Source organism: Mus caroli, chromosome 2 (genome assembly GCF_900094665.2).
Source record: "Mus caroli chromosome 2, CAROLI_EIJ_v1.1, whole genome shotgun sequence".
Taxonomy (NCBI): Eukaryota; Metazoa; Chordata; class Mammalia; order Rodentia; family Muridae; genus Mus; species Mus caroli.
In genome coordinates, this window is record NC_034571.1 from 40,324,343 (window position 1) to 40,338,329 (window position 13,987).

Sequence of the window (13,987 nt, forward strand, 5' to 3'; positions counted from 1 at the left end):
TAAAAATTAAAAAAAAAAAGATCACTAGACTCCATGCAAAACTGGACCCTGTATATGACAAAGACTTTTATGTAGAATTACTTTGGGGGATGAGTCATCTGTAAGAGATTATTAAAGTAGTTTACTAATCAACAGTACCTTCGAAATTATTTTTCTATGAAAAACTTCCTAGAAAATCCTAGAATTCTATTTTTCTTGGTTTATGAGGGGATGGGTATATCTGGTTTATTTTCCATTAATTTATTTATTTATTCATTTTATATCCTGATCGCTGCCCTCCCCTCCAGGTCCCTCCCTCACACAATTCACCTCCTCATCCCTCATGCCCCTCCCAATTGTTGCTGACTTGCCTTTTGCTCAGCACTACCAAAATTAAAAGATTCCTCAAACATGAAAATACACTTGAAAACCTTTCCATATTGTACACAGCACTCCTGTAAAATAGCATATAATTTGATCTTGCCTTGATAGCCCTAGGCTGATAAGCTATTGTTCTATGAGGAGTTAAGCAATGCCCTCTGACTGGAATGAAGGGGAAAGGACGAAAATATACTTTTGCTCAATATCCATCAAGGGACACAGGAACTTGTAAAATGAGAATCATTAGTTTGTAACCTTGCTCCTTCATTCACTTGGAGACAATGCACTGTCGTGGCCTAGTCTCGATTATATGTGGGTCTCTCTTTCCTTCCAGGTTTCTTAGCAGAATACCACAAAGAACTTGGAAAAAAAATGAGCATCAAATCTTTAAGTAAAGAGAACAGGAGTGGTAAAGGAAGACAGGGTTAGTAATCACACAATGGAAATCACAGTTGTTGTTGCTGCTGGATTCAGAACAGTCTTGAGGGTGGGGAATGAGGTTATGTCTAGGTTGAAAAACTACTGCAATTAGGCACAGTATGGATGACAATCTTATAAAAAATGCAATTTAAGCAAATGGGTTTTGGTCTCTGGCATTTAGATATCTGAACAAAGACAGTACGAGGGAGTGAGATGGTTTGAAGCACATGTGATACAGAGTTACATGGAAGATAAAGGAGATACATTTCTTGAGATTTTTATTGATGACTCTAAAGCACTTTCACTGCACTACATCCACTGATCTCTGTAATTCCTTTCGCCTCAAATACACCCTTCCAATTTTATATCTAAAGGGACATTGTGAAAGGGTTATACATTGGAATTATTTACCAATAGGATATTTTCTACATTTTTATTCTATAAAAATCTTCTAATGACACACAATTTTAAATTCACTTTGGAGAGGCAAAAATAATAACAAATATAGATATCTTAATTCATAAAAACAAACCTTTCTACTTGAGCCTTGAGTAAAAACTATGCCATCATTGGATACAGCATATGCAGTGGTATTACTAACATATATAACATTAATCAGAGCTCTTGAATTGAAGACAGAAATCTTTTCATAGGAGGCTCGAGGCAGATTTTTGTCCAATCCATCCACAAATTGTCAAATTAAAGATTTGCTTCTGTGTTTCCATACATCTGCTGTGCACTGTAAAAATGTTTTCTTTAGTAAGAATCCTTCAGAAAACCCTTTGTTCCTCTCTGTTGTAAGCAGTCTGAGAGTTTTCATTTAAAGTTTTCATAATGTTTTTTAAAAATCTCTGTTCTTGTATCGAAATTAGTTAGAAAAAGACCATTATCTATGCTTGGCTTCACTGTTTTAGTTACAAAGAAATGGCAAAGAGAGAAGCATGGAAAGAAATCCCGAAGACTTCCATAAAGGAGATTATTCCAAGTGACCAACATATTTTTCCTCTCTTTGTAAAAGAAATATTAAAAATTCAAGTAGGTAAAACAAAATGGACTTGCAGGTAACATCTTTATTCCATGGCAGCACTGACAGTCCAGTCCAGTGGAAAATGTGTGAAGCAGTGAAATCATCAGAGAAATAAATGAAGTTTATTCTCCTCAATGGAGAGAAAATGGCAAGTAGAGAACATGAAACTTACACAAGGAATATATTAGTGAATCTAAAGTACATTTTTCTTCAGTTTGCACAAAGGGGAAACTTAAACTTTTAAGCTTCTATTCATTTTTCTCATTAAAACAAATATGTGAATGATGTGAAGCATAGGAAACATATAATATACATTCGATCCTTTTATAGTAACTATACACAGCCATTTGTATTCACAGTATGATAGGCCTGAGATGGCAAGCAACCAGCAAAACCATATACGAATGCTAGTCATGGCCACCCAAGCTTTTCTCTAACATAATCCAACTGAATGCTATCTGGAGAAAATGACAGACATTTTGACACATCTTCTCCATGACTCTTTGGTGTAATTTGTTGGAAAAGATTGATCCACGGATTTGGTCTGACATTTTGTAATCACTTGTACAATCTCATTTGATGCAAGTTGCTAACAGCAATATTAAGCTGGTTATATGACAATTGTAAATCCTCCCCTAGGAGTGAGTATACAGAAATATACTGTGCACATGCTGTCTACTCTACGCTGATGAGTTTTGGGGGTCATCAACTGCCCTGCAATGCTCTAATGGTTCATTTTAATTGCTACAGGAGTTTGGATACATTCAAAGCTGGCCTGGCTACATAGTGAGTTCCAGGTCAACAAAAAGGGTATGTTAATGTTCTGTCTCAAAACAACCAACCTACAAATTTCACATATGTTCTGATTTGTTAAGACCAAAAATTGTACAATGGTGGGGTATTTCAATTACTCCTCATCTTCTGGGCTTTCCTTTGATTAGTTATTTGTCTAAATTAAGAATGCTGATTCTGGTCTTATGGAATTCCTTCCTTTTATTGCTACACCGCACACACCACTTCGAGGATGTCCATGTGAAATTTGCAATCTGGAAGTGCAGAGTAGCACACTTGAAACCTGTGATCCCATTATACCCTTTAAAACAAAACTACCTTCTTTTGTAACATATTCTAGTTGTGGATTTCATCTTATTGAATCTAAAAAGATGTTTGTTTTCTGGTATTAATAATTGAGCACTCAGCCGGTGTGGTGGTGGTGCACACCTTTAATCCCAGCACTTGGGAGGCAGAGGCAGAGGCAGGCGGATTTCTGAGTTTGAGGCCAGCCTGTTCTACAAAGTGAGTTCCAGGACAGCCAGCTATATAGAGAAACCCTGTCTCAAAAAACAACAACAACAACAACAACAAAAATTGAGCACTCATCACCTGCCAGTCCTGGAAGTCATCAATACCAAGGAGCCAAGTAATGCAACCCAACAGAGAAATGAAACCTGGTCATTAACAAGGCTCTTCTAAGGGGGAATCTTGCAAGGACACCTCACTGAAATGTCCTTGGTTAGGTAAAGGTAACAGAGATTATAATTACACAAAAAAGGCTCTAAGATGCCAACTGCCTTCCTATAGGTAAAAACAATTCAGTCCCATCTTACAAGAATGGCATAATATTTACCTCCAATTTCTCTCCCAGTGTATCTTCATAGGGATACACTCTTTCTTAATCTCTTTTAATAAACTAGGATCATTCTTTACATGTAAATACTAGCAACCATGGAGACGTCTGCAGCAGTGGTCTGATGTGGAGTTGCCTTTTGCAACATAGAATGGCTCAAAGCTGCTATGGCTTTTGACTTCTCATGGATGGATGGTTGGATGGATGATATGTGTATGTATATATTTTAAATCACTTATCTCCCTCCTCTCTCACTGTCAAGCTTTCAGTCAGTTGTCATGTTCTACTGCTGTCAGTTAGCTTGCCTTTCTCACACTGCTAATCTGCTGGCAGCTAACACATCAGATAAACAAGGCATCTAAAACTGAATTCAGAATAGGTGCTGAGTACTGGCTAGACTTTGGGATATGAATTCTGGTTCTTCTTTAAATATATCTAGGTATGTCATAGCCAGAACACACCTAACTTCATCCAAATATTAGTGTGATATGTGGTATGGTGTGTGTGTGTGTGTGTGTGTATGTGTGTGTGTGTGTGTGTGAAGAGAGAAAGAAATGGGCATGTGAAAGAAATAATGTGTGTGTGTGTATGTGTGTGTGTGTGTGTGTGTGTGTGTAGGAGAAAAAGAGAAGACAAGAAAGGAGAGAGAGGGAGAAGAAATCAGAGAGAAATGACACAAAGAGATATGTCATCAAATTTGAATCATAAATTACTGTCTACCAAAAAAATACACACAGAACTTTTCTGCCAGTTTTCAAGGGAAGTATTCCTACATCCTTTAATTGTTAAACTCAAGTCATATTTTGTTTGTTTGTTTGTTTGTTTGTTTGTTTGAGACAGGGTTTTTCTGTGTAGTCCTGGCAGTTCTGGAACTCACTCTGTAGACCAGGCTGACCTTAAACTCAGAAGAAATCCCTCTGCCTCTGCCTCTGCTTCCCAAGTACCAGGATCAAAGGGGTGTACCACCACTGCCAGGCTCAAGTCACATTTTAATCTTCAATGTACTCAAACTCTATCATCTTAATTAACTTCTGATCTTCGTAACACTCATCAATGTTCCATGGAATACTTTTCTTCTCATTGTTATCCTCATGCCTCTAATTTCAATCTTTCATCCTTAATTCACCTAACACTTATGTATATGAGAAACAATAGCAGTCAACTTTGAAAGTCAGAAGGAGGGACCACAGAAGGATTCTGAGAAACAGCAGTGTGTGCAAATGGGAAAAACTGTGCCTAGAAATCAACTGATGAATGGGTCATCCTGTGTCAAGGCCTGCTATTAAGGAAGATGAGGACTAAGGAACCACTGCAGGAATGAGAAGAATGAATCTCACTGAGGGTCATGATTCAAGATACCACAGAGTTTTAGAGACCACTAGAAATCAAAGTGGACATGTCCAGTATAAACTACTATTTGAGATGTTTTGTTACTAAGGAAAAGAAAAGGTAGTAGCAAAAAGAAAAAAAAGAAGGGTGTCTGTTTGTTTGTTTGTTTTTTATGTAAGAAAAGAAAACCAGAATGATTCACATAGAAGAAAACTAAGATAATGACTTCCAGTTACCTGTTCCAGAACTGTAAAACAAATGCAAGGAGGAGGGGGATCGGAGCTCAAGGTCATCCTTAGCTACAAAGTAAGTGTGAGGTCAGCCTGGGCTACATTAGCCCCATCATACCCTCTACTCACCACCGCTTAATGCACAACAAATAAAATGCCAGAATTGTCCTTCAGTATATGAGCCAGAAGGATTCTACGAAAGAAGTAAAGATGGAGAATTACACCAAAATAAAGTGGACTTATTCCTAATAGCAAGAGGTGTGGAGAACAAGATTATTTGTATGTTTAAATCATCTGCTGAAAATGAAGACAGACTATTTACTATTGAAGGCTTCAAAACAAAGTTTGAAGGACATGTATTGTCATTCCATACGAAAGAAGTATGCTATGACTAGATGTATGGATTAAAAGCTTTTGAAAAAGGATGGATGGGCTCTTTTTATGCAATCATTTTTTAGTCTGCTGAGTGTAGACAAAAGAAAATACATGTTTATAGTCAGATTGAAGGGTTTGCCAACAGAAGAACATGGAGCAAATAATTACAAGATTTGAGCTCATGTGTAAAACAGTTGTTCTGGTTTCATCTCTGTTTCTGTGACAAATACCATGACAAAAAGCAAATTAAGGAAGGAAAGGGTATGTTTCATTTTGCACATCACAGTCCATCACTTAGCAAAATTAGGGCAGGAGCTCAAGGCAGAAACCTGGAGAGACGCACCCAGGAGGAATGCTGGCTCACTCTCTGTTCCCAGGTTCATACTTACCTTTCTTTATTCAGAACCACCTTTCTAGAGATAATGATACACACAATGGGTCAGGTCCCCCTACATCAATTAGCAATCAACACAATCCTAATATACATCCACAAGTCAATCTGATATCAGCAATTCTTCATTCGAGGCTTTCAGACAACTAACAACATATCAAATTGATGATAATGAAATCTAAGATAAAAGTAAATATAATCACTGACTATTGCCATTAAGTTGGATAATGAAATAAAAAAAAAATGGACAGGAAAAAAAAGTGAAAAGCTGGCTCAATCAATAGACAGCAAACTCTAGTCAAAGAATTGTTTGAGCAAAAGTAACAAAAATCAGTAAACTTTCTTCCATATTATTATTAAACTGAACTCTTGATGGAATATGTTTCCATGTGTTGACTGTAGCAAGGTAGTGGCTGGAGATAAGTCTCTATATTCAGGTGGAGGAAGATGTGCCAGTGGTTAAGTTAACAGGGTAAAAGAGTTAATGATGAAATAATGATGAATTGACAGATGTGTTATATTCCAGGTAGTTCCCTAAGCTCTTGGAATATATAGATTACTTCAATCAATCACTATATTGTCCCTATGAGACTAGGTAAATGTAATCCTAACTCCTAAAGAACCTAGGATCATGTTCATTCCAATGGCACTAGTTCTAGGCTAATATATGTGAGTCAAGAATCAGATACATGTATATGTGGCCAAACATTTAATAGCTTCACCACTCTCAAGTGTTTATTACCTTCTATGAAATACTTTCTAGGAAACTCTTTCTCTTTAGCAGTCTAGCTTATATGAATTGACCAGGAGAGGGTTGAGAAGAGCAAAAGGCAGCAACAAATGTCAACAGCCCAATATTGCTAAAATACCACCTGATAGATAGGTAAGTTCAGAATTTTAACAAATAGCAATGTTATACTCAACCATCACTTATTTTATTAAAATATGCTTTTCCCTCTTCTCTGATTAATATATACATTACATTATTACATTATATAGTAATACAGTATTACATTATATAGTATGTTCACATATTATCATCAGTTGTCTTTAATATATATTAATGATACAATTGCATCTTCTGTTTTAATTTTATTTAAATTCACTAAACGCCATCTCTATAGGGAAAAAAATATAAAATTTCAACACCTGTTCTTTTTAGTAATGTCAGATATTTTGCCACTGGAACTGCTAAATATTTTTCAACATCTTTATAAAATAATACCTTTTTAAAACTGCAGGCATTAAGATGATTTTTGCTTATTCAAATAGTGACTTTTACAATATAAGTTTGAATAATATAAGGCAAATTACTGTTTTTAAAAAGTTCAATAACACTGGGGGCTAAAGACTTGCTCACATGTTATCTTGGTCATAATATTCCTTAATCATTTATTTAGCAGTTTCCCACTCCTTAGCCTTCATTCTTGTTAAGCTTCATATGGTCTGTGAGTTGTATCATGGGTATTCTGAATTTTGGGGGTAAGATCCACTTATTAGTAGGTACATACCATGCATATCAATTTGGGTCTCAGTTACCTTACTCAGGATATTTTCAAGTTCCATTCATTTGCCTGAAAATCTCATGATGTCATCATTCTTAAAAGCTGAATTGTATTCCACTGTGTAAATGTACAACATTGTTATTGCAATTATATGCTATATGCCTATATTAGGCAGATCTAACACTATACTAACTTTTTCCTCAGTAATAAGACCACTTGTTACTTGTGATTTCTCCTAGCCATGCGGTTCTGATCCAAAGTAGCTTCCTGCTCCTCTTCCTCCTTCCTCTCTCTTTCCCCTCTCATCCTCTTTCCTCTCTCTACCTACCCCCACTCTTGAACCTCCAGTCCCACCTTTCCCCTCCACTGCCCAATTACAGGCTCTAGCCTTTATTGACCAGTTAAAATAGGGAGAAGGTTCATATGAGATCACCTGAGTATGTGATGTACTGCTCATTAGGGGAAGCCCTCTTAAGGAAATAGAATTAACATCAGACTAAAACAATATCAGGCTAACCCACAACAGGAGGCCATCTCCAGGAGGTGCCCAAGATGTAAAATAAGGTAGGTGCACAAGAATCAATGGGGGTGACTTTAACTGTAACTCGCAGCAGTGGGGATATGGAAGCTGAAGAGGCCACCTCCTGTAGCCAGACAGGAACTCATGAACAGCGATAAAGATACCAACCCACCCAAAATTTATCCTGTCTACAAGAAATTCAGCAATGCAAAGTCTGAGGGAACAGATAAACAATAACCAGCCCAACTTGAGACACATCCCATGGGCAAGCACTAATCACTGATGCTATCAATTATATTCTGTGATGCTTGCAGAAAGGAGTCTAACATGGCTGTCCTCCGAGAGGCCTGACTCACCAACTGACTCAGACAGAGACATCTGGTGGTATGGAGCTTGGAGAGTCTTATAGAAGACTAGGAAGAAGGATCTTGGACCCCAAAAGGGAAAGGGACTCTAAGAGGAAGTGCAACCTGCAACCTTAGGGCTCTCAGATACTGAACCACCAACCAGAGAACATGCAGGGGTTGGACCTAGGCCTCCCCACCATTATATAGCAGATGTGCAGCTTGGTCTTCATGGGGGTTCCGAACAACTAGACCAGGGGCTATCCCAAAGGCTATTGTCAATACATGAGATATGTTATTCAAGCTGTGCTACCCTGCCTGGCCTCAGTGGGCGAGGATGCACCTAGCCTCACAGGGACTTCATGTGCCAGAATTGGGGAATATCCAAGGGGCCCTCACCTGCTCAGAGGAAAAGGGGAAGGGGGGTGGGGAGAAGGGGAAGAGGAGATAGGGAAGAGGTGACTGGGAAAGAGACAGTGAGTGGGATGTAAAGTAATTAGGTAAAAAAAAATTAAATTAAATAAAAAATTTTAAAAGAATAATACTAAATTTGGACACAGAGCAAACATCAGATAAAGAGAAATTGAAAAGCATATTGCATTCTATCTGACCATCATGCAGTAATGATGGATATCAGCCATAAAAGAAATGGCAGAAAGTACACAAATGGAAAATGAACACATCACTACTGAATGACAGAAATAAAGAAGAAAATTAAAACCTTTTTAGAATTGGATGAAAATGAAATCACAGCATACCTCAATGTATGGGACACAATGGAGGCAGTTTTAAGATGCATATTCATACTACTAAATGCCTATGATAAAGAAACTGGCAAGATTTTATATTAATAATTTAATATTACAATAGAAAGCTCTATAATAATAATACCTTAGGAAAGTAGAAAGGAAGAAATAATCAGACTAAAGGATAAAATGAATTAATCATAAACAAGTTCAAAAATTAAAAAACAAACAAATATTTACCATAGTCACCTAGTGGTAGAATTAATACTGTAATGTATAGAGGCCTGCAGGCATGTACACCACCTCAGATGTGCTCTGTTATGTTGTTCTACAGGCAGGAGCAAATACTAACCTACCAAAAGCAATTTACAGATACAATGAAATCTCCATCAAATTTACGGTACAATTTTTCACTAACAATAACATCTTAATCATTATATGCAAACAAAAATTCCAGGATTAGTAGAGCAATTTCTAATATAAACAAATGGCTAGAGGCATCACCATTCCAGATTTTAAGTTGTATTACAGAGGTATAAGTTATTTAAAACAAACAAACAAAAACCTAGCATGGTATTTGTATAAAAACAGACAATACACAGACATAAGTTCACATATCTGCATACACCTGCTTTCCTGACAAAGAAGCCAAAAATATACAGTGGATAAAAGACAGCATTTTTAACAAATGGTGCTACTCAAACTAGGTAGTGGTTACAGAAGGCTAAAAATATCATTATCTATTACCATGTACAGAACTGAACACAAAATGAATCAGGGACCTTAGTATATGATGAGGAAACCTGAACTTAAGAGAAGAAAACGGGAGGAACCAGACTAAACTCATTGGCATAGGAAAGGGCTTTCAGAAGAAGACAATAATAGCACAGGCTTTAAGACTAACAATTAAGAAATGGAGCTCCCTGAAACTGATTCTGTAAGGTAAAGGACATAATCACTCAAACATGGAGGCACCCTACAGAATGGAATAAAAGTCTTTACCAACTGTACACCTGACAGTGTTAGCAGTAGAATATACAAAGAACCAATAAAAACGAAAATCAAGAAACCAAAATCCTCAATTTTAGAGTTGGGTAAACAACTGACAAGAAAGTTCTCAAAAGATGAAAGACAAATGGTTGAACACTTATAAAAATGTTCAAAATCCTTGCTTAGCTTTCAGGGAAATGTAAATTCAAAGTACTCTGAGGTTTCATTTTACCTTAGCAAGAATGGTCAAGGTCAATAATATAAACGTCAACATATGCTGGCAAGGAGACAGGGAAGAGAATCTTAATTCATTGTTAGTGGAAACACACACTGGTATAACCAATATGGAAATAAGTGTGAAGGTTACTTAAAAAGCTATACCACTCTAGAAATACATGATGAACTCTACATCTTACTTGAAGGGTACTTGCTCAACCATGTTTCTTTCTGCTCTATTCAATACTACTAATAATAGCCAGAAACTGTGAACATCTTAAATATCCATCAACTGATGAATGAATAATGAAAGTGTGGTACATTTTCATAATTATGTATTATTTAGAAGTTAAGAAAAACAAAATGATGAAATTTGAAGGTCAATAGATGGAACCAGAAAAATAATCCAGAGTGAGCTAACCCACATTGAAAGAAACAAATATTGTATACTTTCTCTTACATTTAGATATAATGTATGCCACAATCTGAATTACAGGAAGTTAGGTGCCTATTGAGGACCCAGGTGAGATGAGAGGATTTCCAAGGAAAGGAAAATAGAATATAGTATGGATAAAGAGATAAGGGGGAAATTAGAATACAAAGATTAAATGGGGCAGGCCATGAGAGGACAGGGTAAAGAGGTAATTTGAGAAGGGCCAACTAACCTGGCTATTCCAAGAGCCTTATGGAAGCCTGCCACTTAAGACACTACCTAAATAAAATATAAACATACATGAAAGGATTTAAAAGGAGTCACCATATAAACAGGACAACAATGTCCCCAACTTATGCTACTAAGCAAAAGCCCCAATAGTGGAAATGAATTATACCTTGTTGAGTTTTTGGCTAAAGGGAGAGACTGTCCACCCACCCCACCACCACTCACCTCACCAAATCCTCATGCATCAATCAAAGGAGCCAATCAATCAAACAAACAAGCACTACAAGGTACTGATGAAGGCTTTTGGTTACCATGTACAACCTGACAGTAAGTCCTATTACTGAAAACACGCTTTACTTATTATACCATACAACATTAAAACCCAAAACCAAAAACAAAAATCAAACAGGTGCTGATCTAGAAGTTTCACCCCAACTATCATTCATGGTGCTGAAAGGTTCTCTGCATGCTACAGGAGGAGGAAAATGGAACCATCAATATAACGCAGTGACAAAGCCTGCACCTATGCCACCTCCTGCCTACAAAAGATACTGGTGCAATGGTAGCACAAATGTTGCAGCAGTCATCAACACAATTTTATTGAATTTAAGAGGTCAAGAATCTGACACTAGGAAGGTCATGGGTCCTAGACTAAAACATACCACATTATCCTATAGAAAGAACACAGTAATGACACCCACTGATCAGTCCATCATCAGCCCTCATCACAGATTCTACTTCTTATAGGAGATGGTAATTAAAAGCAACCCATAACTAAACAATGTGCAGAGAGTAAGAGGCTGCAAAGTACTCAGTCCTAAATAGAATGTCTTTCTCTAGCCCTTCCACTCAAGACTTGGGGATGTTTGAAGAAAAAAGAGAAAAAGAACAAGAGTTGGTGGATGACTTCAAGTAAATAATATCTTCCAGACACAACATAGTTGATATACACATGGACTCCAGGAATTGTGAATGCACACAAGTTCAAACCAGAATAGAATCCTAGCATTTACCGAGAGGACACAAAGTCCTACTCCTTACTAAGAAGCTATTTCTAATAGATAACCTGCTGAGAAAGAGAAAATCGGTCTTCACCAATGCAGCGGTATTGAATATATCAACCATACTCTATGGGCTTATATGTTTGCATGTTTTTGTTTTGTCTAGACTTTTATTTATTTCAGAATTTTCCGTTAGCAAAATATCATTCACTAATAGCAGGTGAGTTGTGACAGGATTTTCCTTGTCCAATCACACTAAAATATTATGGCAGCAGGAGGCCTGTTGATTGGACAGGGAAAAAGGAGGCAGAGCTAAGAGTTAGAGAGCATGTCGGGAGAAAGGGAAGGACAAGATGGAGGTAGATGTGAACCAGCATGGCTTTAGCCAACCACAAGTAGTTATGACATCATAAAGGTTAGAATGTTGGGATAATTTGTCTAATCTAGGTGGGCAGCTTGTACCATTTTTAATTGGCTTGATATTATTGTGCAGGCATCATGTGTATTGAGAATGTATTGATATATGAATCTGACTGGTTAACTATAAGCTTTAAGAGTTTTGATTTTACTGGATTACTGGGTATTGTGATATCTAACTGCAAGGTTGGCAGTTCTATTTGGTTACTGGAATGTGAGACTGTCAACTACAGGGGTTTACAGCTGAGAAAGAACTAGCAGCTCTAGGGACAAGCAAACCAGAGCTGGAAACATAGTGATCGATAGGGCATTGTGAGGCAAGATAGAGAGTAGCCCAGTGGGCTGGCGTCAGGACTGAGGTGGCCCATTGGTGCTGGGCTTAGTGCAGGAACAACCTAGCAATTTTTTTTTTTTTAATATTTCCCACTACAGTGAGTCTCCAAACAAGGGTTGCAAAAGTATCAGTATCAGAAAACAAATAATTGTTAGTGCTTCTGCAGCACAATGTGGAAGGCTTAGGTAACCAATATGGTAACATATACTGTGAAAATGAGGAAGTCTAAGAAACTCAAATGGGAAACCAAGGCCAACAAAAATTAGACTTAACGCTGATTTACTTAAAGGAGTTACTGTTAAGCATTAAAAATAGTGGACCAACACTGAAAGCAAAGCTTAAGAAATGTGCTTCACAATTACTTCCTCAACATAACAACCAAACAAAAGGGAAATAAAACAATAAGTGCTACAATCCAAAGGCCCCTGGTTGGGTAAAGAACTAAGAGTAAGGAAAGAAAGAAAGAAAGAAAGAAAGAAAGAAAGAAAGAAAGAAAGAAAGAAAGAAAGAAAGAAAGAAAGAAGTATCTGGAGTAATGACTCACTGATAGGGTGGATACATGATTGTCAAAAATTTATATAAATCACATTATGGAGAGAATTCAATTATCTAATTAATTATACTTACACTGAAAAGTCAAAGCTGGCAACACACTTGATTTATGATAAAGTATGAAAAACACACTCAAACACACTGACCTGCTCACATCAGGAAATCTGATGGGAAAATAAATAACTTGACACTTGGGTCTGATAATGCTTTCCAGATCCTTAGGCCTGTGATCAGGAATCAGCTTCAGGAATTTTCCAATAGAAGTAAGAAATGATTCCATATTAAAACTGGAATTGAATACCACAACATCAGCCACCAAACTGTAAAGAGAAAAGACGATTGCAAATTCATTGTGAATTATTTGATAATCCCAAGACCTCTGCATACTACCTAGACTTTTTTCTATACTTGAGGTTTGCAAAGAGCATCTAACGTTAATATATATGAAGCGCAACTAACAGAAATATAGTGTTCATATTCATAGTGAACATATTCAGTTCATAGTGTCCTATCATAAAAGGTTGGGTTAATGGCTTAAGTAAGGCAGGCCAGAGGGAAATTGAATGAAATCACATAACACTTGAAAGTAATGTCTACCTCCCCAAATGCCATAAACTTCCTACATTATCAGTACCAAGCACAGCTAGCCCAACAATGTCTCTGTGTACCCTACGACAGAGGATAGAAGGTTTCTGACTTCCTCACTGGCTCTGGGGAAGGTCATTGAGGCTTTTCCTATGGAATCATGATACCCTGAATACGATTTAGTTAAAGTCCATTGCATGTTTTAGCTTTTGCTTAAGAAATTTATGGTTTTGAGTTCTAGTACTACATGGGGTGATAGTAATTAATTTCACTTTTATGCTGTTTAGGACAGTCATGAATGTAGAAAAATAATTAGTGCAATAGATCTAGATATCCACATTATTAGGATTTATTATT

The 13,987-nt window shown here is 37.0% G+C and overlaps 1 protein-coding gene across 14 annotated transcripts in view; it reads right to left on the reverse strand.

The window, feature by feature from the left end:
- The window catches only part of Gtdc1 (glycosyltransferase like domain containing 1), a 365,277-nt gene that overhangs the window by 169,952 nt on the left and 181,338 nt on the right, over positions 1-13,987 (reverse strand). For all 14 annotated transcript variants that reach the window (XM_029469968.1, XM_029469955.1, XM_029469956.1 and 11 more), the window contains one exon: positions 13,192-13,365. In XM_029469968.1, coding sequence (XP_029325828.1) covers positions 13,192-13,365 — 174 coding nt within the window. The remainder of the gene's footprint in view (positions 1-13,191; positions 13,366-13,987) is intronic.